At 43.4% G+C, this 7,029-nt stretch overlaps 1 protein-coding gene across 6 annotated transcripts; it reads left to right on the plus strand.

Moving 5' to 3' along the window:
- The first annotated feature begins 798 nt into the window (after positions 1-798).
- Positions 799-5,477, plus strand: LOC146566480 (leucine-rich repeat-containing protein 31-like). Of its 6 annotated transcripts, none has more exons than XM_085286042.1 (6): positions 799-945; positions 1,215-1,327; positions 2,074-2,176; positions 2,502-2,666; positions 2,799-2,954; positions 3,218-5,477. In XM_085286042.1, exons 3-6 carry the CDS (start codon positions 2,122-2,124, stop codon positions 3,673-3,675), a joined length of 834 nt encoding a protein of 277 aa, XP_085142168.1. In that variant the 5' UTR covers positions 799-945; positions 1,215-1,327; positions 2,074-2,121; the 3' UTR covers positions 3,676-5,477. The 6 variants fall into 6 exon arrangements, with proteins under 6 accessions (XP_085142168.1, XP_085142167.1, XP_085142169.1 ...); XM_085286041.1 differs by having other exon boundaries at positions 1,215-1,310; XM_085286043.1 differs by lacking the exon at positions 1,215-1,327.
- Positions 5,478-7,029: the final 1,552 nt, after the last annotated feature.

The raw sequence follows: 7,029 nt of genomic DNA on the forward strand, positions 1-7,029 counted from the left end.
TCACTCACTCTTTCAAACAGATGCAAGTAAAACACAGCAGAAAATAAATAAAGTCAAAGACTCAGCGGTCCTTTTGCTCTATTTTCACCTGTAAAGCAGGAGCAGGGTAGGCGGAGGGTTACCCTGGTGCAGGTGTGCTGCGGTCAGTTGAAGAATCCGCGCAGTGTCTCTGTGAGTTTCCCATCACGTCGTAGCTACTCGGTGCTTGCTCGGAAGTTTAGGGGTTTTTTTCGCTGTAAAAAGAAGTTTTCTTCCCACGCACGATGGACGCTAATGTTTTTGTCACTTTTTATGGAATCAAACTCAAAGTAAGGTCAGTACTTCCACGCTTTAAACGCTGCACGCTCATACTCTCTCCCGCACTCGATATATTATCCATTGTTGATCTGCACACAGCTGCTGTCACCAACGTCGCACTTGCTTACGTCACTGTCATGAGACATTCTCGCAAAAACAATCACGGTTTTAGTAACGCAGTAACGCAGCGTTCCTACGGGAAAGTAACGGTAATCTAATTACTGATTTTGCAATAGTAATCCCTTACTTTACTCGTTACTTGAAAAAAGTAATCAGATTACAGTAACGCGTTACAAGTAACGCGTTACTGCCCATCTCTGATCAGGACATAATTAAAAACAATCAGGTCCTTAGTAGGTCTTAATATGAGGTAAATATAAAACATGAAGTGTTTGTGAGGTTCATCTGCAGCACCTTTGTCTCTGTGAAATGTTTGCTAATTTAACATTTTCCCTCCTAAACAGGAAGGAGTTTGTGGAGGCCTATGTGAATCATGCCTTCAACACATCAGTGGAGAATCTGTTCCAGGAGTTCAAGCAAGGCTTCTTCCTGGTGTGTGAGCAGGATTTGGTGAGGCTGTTTCGACCAGAGGAGCTGCAGGGAGTGCTGGTCGGCCAGGACGTGCATGACTGGGAAAAGTTCAAACAGGTAGAGTCAGCCAAACAGACACAGGCTGTAGTTTCACAGCTGTCCTGTAGCACAATAACTGTGTACTGCATACTGTCAAAAGCATTCAGTCGGCTGCTTTAACACAAATATGACCTTGAGTCACATCTCAGTCTTAATCCAGACTTTTGTATGATAGTATAATATAATAGTCAGCCCACCCTTCGCAGCTATAACTGCTTCCACTCTTCTGGGAAAGCTTTCCACAAGGTTTAGGTGTGTTTATGGGAATTTTTTGACTATTCTTCCAGAGGTGCATTTATGGTGTCAGACACTGACGTTGGAGGAGAAGGCCTGGCTCACAGTTGCTGCTCTAATTCATCCCAAAGATGTTCTATCAGGTTGAGGTCAGGACTCTGTGCAGGCTAGTCCAGTTCTTCTACACCAAACTCACTCATCCATGTCTTTATGGACCTTGTATTGTGCACTGGTGCCCAGCCATGTGCACACATGCCCACACTTTACACTTGGCACAGTGCAGTCAGACAAGTACTTCTGGCAACCACCAAACCCTGACACATCCATCGGATTGCCAGTCAGAGAAGTGTGATTCGTCACTCCAGTAAACACATCTCCACTGCTTTAGAGTCCAGTGTTGAGATGCTTAAATCACTCCATCTGACGCTTTGCATTGTGTTTGTCAGTGTAAGGCTGGGATGCAGCTGCTCAGCCATGGAAACCAATGAAGTTTGGACATCTGTAACAACAGCAGACTGCAGATATTGGTGACTTAAGTGCACTATGAGCCTTAGCATCAGCTGACTAGCTGTCATTTCCAATTACTTCCACTTTGTTATAATATCACTAACAGCTGACTATGGAATATTTAATAGCGAGGAAATTTCATGACTGGACTTGTTGCACTGGTGCATCCTATCACATTACCATGCTGGAATTCATTCAGTTCCTGAGAGCGACTCGTCCTTTCACACATGTTTGTAGAAGTAGTCTGCATGCCTAGGTGCTTGATTTAATACACCTGTGTCCATGGAAGTGATTGGAACACATTAATTGAATGATTTGGATGTGTTAGGGAATACTTTTGGCAACATAGTGTATGCCTGACCTTACAAACTCTATGATTATAACAGTCATTTTCACTGTTTTCAGAACACAAGTTATGGTTGGAGATATCATGACCGCCACCCCACCATACAGATGTTTTGGGAGGTATTTGATGAACTAACTGAAGAGCAGAGGAAAGATTTCCTTCGTAAGTACTTGCTGAAGCCTCCATTATGATATGTTACTGAAATCACACTGTATCATATAAAACATTAGATTTTTCTGCGCTTTACCAAGATACATTAGAGAGCAGCATTGTTCTGATTAATATACTGTAAAGCTGCTTCTAGCTGGTGGACTGAGCCGCCTCACCTTTCACCTGGCTCACGTCACACACCTGGAGAGACTCGACCTCCACCTGTGTTGCCTCACGCGAGATGATCTAGAGGCTCTGAGTCAGTTGCTACCAATCTCACACGCCGGACACTAATCGCATGCTCGCTGCAGCAGTCATGTGACTCGTTGTTTTTCAGTCCAGGTGCTGCCCTCTCTCACTGCACTGACCGAGCTTGATGTGTCATCCAATAAGGAAGTGGGAGGTGTGGTCCACCTGCTGGTCTCCGCCCTCCCTGCGACACAAATGAGGAGGCTGCCATTCAACAGCTGCTACATGAGCAACGAGTCCTTCACTGCTCTGGGTAACACACACACACACACACACACACACACACACTTGTTTATTTATAGAAGTTTTCCTTCAAGTCATTCTCCCTGAATACCTCTTCCACCCTCTAGCCTGAAATGGTGAAAACTTTGTGTTTATGCATCAGCCCTGGCGGTGTCCTATCTGCGCACGGTGGATATTTCCTGGTGTAAAGTGGTTGGCGGTCACTTGGCGCTCCTGCTGGATGCTCTGCAGCCATCAGTCGTCAGCGAGCTCCGTCTTTACAGCTGCGAGCTCACCACTGATGACATGCAACATCTGGGTAACTAACACACAATGACATTATACTTTTTCTTTTTTGGTCTGTAGTGGATCATTAGGCTGCATAAATGTATATTAAGACAAGTAAAGCCTGAAGGAAATTGATATTTCTTTCATTTATTTCATGCTGCCAGCATCTGTAGCTGTCGTATAAAACAAAACAATGAAACTATTCGGTGTTATTTTTGTCTCCATCAGAAACATTGTGAACAAAACAGTAAAGTGAAGTGATCAGTTATCAATGGGTCCTCTTCCTCTGTGCAGCTGCCGTGTGCAGACGGGGCTGTCTCTCCTCACTCCGTGCACTGGATCTGTCCTACAACAGCTTGGTGGGAGACAACGGTTGGTGCAGTCTGTTTGCAGCAGGAGGTCTGGGCTCTCTGGAAGACGTGGATGTCAGTTTGCGACCTTCAACCTCTGCTCCGTGCTCAGCCTGGCTGCCCGCTCTGCTCCGAGCTCTGCCTCAAATGCCGGCGCTGGCTCGACTGGCCATGCAGAGGTGGACAGCTGACTGTCAGGAGAGAGAGCAGCTGAGGTACTGTCTGAAAAAGAGGAGCGTCCTGCTGGAAAGGGATCCAGATTTACAAGACACATCATCAACATGTAAAGGGAACAGTCAGGAGAGCCTAGAAGAGAGTCAGCCTGAGGAGATTGGAGCGGACCGCACTGGAATTTACTGTCAAAGAGCGACCCACTTTGTTGCTTTATTATTATTTTTTTAAGTCTCTGTTACCACAAGAAGGTCAGTGTTGAGGTCAGCTGCATCACGTCTGATGTAAACTGTGTCACACGTGATGGTTTCAGGGAATACTGGGAACTTACAGAGTTAAACACAGCTGGTGTGGGTTATCATATTTGTCGTCTCTCACCTTGGCTGCAGGGTCTGGGTCTTTCCAATGCAGCAGTCCTAACACTTGAGACACACATGCCGAGAAGTGGGGATACCTGGAAATGGACAAAGGCTTTCAGCAGAGTTTTAAAGCAGCTATTCAGGAAAAGAGCTGTGAATTATCTGCATACCTTGTTAGGTAATCAGCTATTTTGGGGTTCTTTAACAAATCAACCAAAAGGTCGACTGAGTATTTTCTCGTCAGAGTACCATCACCGTTCACGATGATGTTGAGCACAAGCTGGAGCGTTTGATGGATGTTCTTTGCATCAAAGAGCTACGAGGAAATCCCAGAGATTAGAGACAGGATATTATGTGAATCAGCATGAATGTTGTTTGTTGTTCAACAGATAAAAACAAGAAGAGAAAATAGAAACAAAGTAAAAAAGGAACAATTGTTTCTGCCGTTAAGAAAAAAAAATTGAGTCATGGCAGAGACCTGCAGAAGTCTTGAGTCTCATTTGATGACATTTTGTCAGATTGCCTTGTAATTTAAAAAAAACAAAACTGTTTTTTGAGCAAAAGTTCTCCAGGTTTTTTTGGAGTTCTTTCAAAGTTTTCTTATTTTTGGACGTTAGCTGCTTTTTCACTCTTTTTCAGTCCAGTCTGTGCATCTGAACATTTACAGAAAGATTTCTTTGTTTCGTCTTTAGACACTTTGTTAAACGCAGATCCCAGCAGAGTTCGCCTACCTTCTCTCCAACCTTCTCAGGTTTTGTGGATATTATACATGGTTATGCTGAGAATATGTCGGCTACTTTCCACTGGAAATGCCTTTTGGTTAAACTGTCAGCGAGGAATTTGCACTGTTACATTTTTATATAACTTTAATGCAAAAAAAACAGCTGCTTGTTTAAGTGAAAATACACTGATGGGGTTTTTTTCTATTCATGAACAGGAGTGTGATCAGTTTAATAAAAGAAAAAATAACCATAACCAAGATATGAGGGGAAATCTTGGACAAATACAAGCAGACTGGAGCAGCCAGCGTTCAAAACACCGACGTTCAAGGTAACAGAAGGTTCCCGAGCCACATCCACCCAGCTGGTTTCTGTGTTTCTTGTGTATTTGTGTACACTGTGACTTCATGGCTGTCTTGGGCTCCAGCTCTTGTTTTGGTGTCTCATTAATTTGATTTAATGTCCTGCTTAGTGATAACATCACTCTTGGCCTCCCTGCACTGGCTTCCAATTGAATTTAGGATTCATTTTCAAGTTCTTTTATTGGTTTTTAAATCTTTAAATGGTCTGGCACCTGCTGAAGCCCTATGTCCCCACTCGTTCGCTCCGGTCAGCTGAGCAGCTGTTGCTCTCAGTCCCCAAATCACGGCTGAAACTGAGAGGAGACCGAGCGTTCTCTATCGTGGCTCCTAAGCTTTGGAATAATCTTCCTCTTCACATTAGGCAATCGACATCAGTGCTGGTTTTTAAATCCAGATTGAAAAAGCATTTTTATTCACTGGCTTTTGACTCAGTGGTTGACTGACTTGTATTTTATTGTTTTTCGCTATGTTTATTATTGTATCGTATTTATTATTCTTATGGTATCTATTATGTTTCTATTGTTCAGCAGTTTGGTCAGCCTTGTGTGTTTTTAAAGTGCTATATAAATAAACAATGATGATGATGATGAACATAGTAACGTGTGTTGGGTTGCTCTGTCTTCAGACTCACTGTCAGACTGATTAGACAGTGAGTCTGAAGGTGAGAGTCCTCACTGCCCACGCCTGTCTTTGGGTCTGACCAACACCGTTTCCTGTGTGTCATTCCCCCCTCGCCTTCCCCCCATCCGTCCTGTCTGCACTGACCTCTCCAATAAAGACAAAAGGCCTCATTTTCTGAAACTCTTCCTATCCCATCACCTTGCGAAGAATCACTTCACCATGTTGATTAATAAGGACGGTGGGAATGGTTTGAAGTCTCGTCACAGAAAATGTGCCAAAGGCAAAGAATCTGAGCTTGAAATAAAATGAAATGAAAGATCAGCCCCACACAGGGGTTAAATTCAGATGGAAACTCTTATCACACAAAGAGAACAAGCGAATAAATATATCTGAGTGTGGCCCCTCGACTGTCACAGTGTAGCTGACATTTGATCTTATCATGTGTTAAAGCTATTTTAATTACTGAAGAGAACCAGTGTCAAACTCAGCCCAAGTATGGTTGTACGTTAATCCTTAAAGCAACAACGTTTTTAAAGTTGCAGCGCCATTTTTACACCACACCTAAAATCCCACTAATCGTCCGGGCTCTTCACCCTATGACCACACGCTGGGGTATCTAACACCACATGACCCAAATGGAAACTATGTCAGCTGAAAGAAACCCATCGAAATGTGCAACACTTAAAACTTTGCCTGATTGGAGCATGGCTTCAAATACAGCCCTGAAAACAGACAGGCGGTCGTTGGCATTTCGCCCTCGTTCCTGAGAGACTACATCGATGTATCAGTCAACAAATGAACTACTGTGGCGTCACAGCTGGGGCCTTCTCTGTGTCGTTTATAACACAGAGAAGGACCCAGCTGTGACGCTGAAGTGGTATCTTTAAATTAGCTGTAGGTGTGAATGCTTGTCTGTCTCTCTGTTAGCTTTGCAACAGACTGGTGATATTCAGAGTGCACCATATGTCTGGTATTATTTCCCTTCCAAATTAGTGCTTCCTCTTAGTTGCTGGTCTAAATTTGTTTCCTTTCATGTTCAGGCCGTGTTAGTGTTGTCTCTGTGTGTAGCAGGTTTTGTCTCCATGTTTGTTTCACTGTCTGCCTGTCTGTCTCTGTATTCTGTACTTCTGATAGACGTCTAATTTTGCCAGTCCCTCTTTTTGTGCGCCTTGTACCTTGTCACTCTCTGTGACCGCGTCTCACTTTGCCAGTTCCCATGTATTTAGTCAGTTAATGGTGGTCTGAGTAACCCTCACCACTTTGTTCTCCAGTGTCTTTGTTCCTGTTCATCCTACATATTTTCCCCCATTTGTTATTTATTTCTGCTGTTTGCTATTTATATTTTATTCCTGCACAGTTTGCTTGAAGCACTCATATTTTGTCTATTCTATTCATGTGGATCTTATCTTTCTATTTCCTTGCTTCCTTTTCTGTTTACTTTGCTTCTTGCCCGTGTTTCGTCCTTTTGCGGTGTCTGTGTTTTTTTAATCCTATGGTCTCTTTTAAGTTTGTTTGTCTCTTTAC

The sequence above is a fragment of the Mchenga conophoros genome, linkage group LG9, assembly GCF_057382185.1.
Source record: "Mchenga conophoros isolate Kocher_MC1m ecotype Shallow Benthic linkage group LG9, M_conophoros_male_GT1.1, whole genome shotgun sequence".
Lineage (NCBI taxonomy): Eukaryota > Metazoa > Chordata > Actinopteri > Cichliformes > Cichlidae > Mchenga > Mchenga conophoros.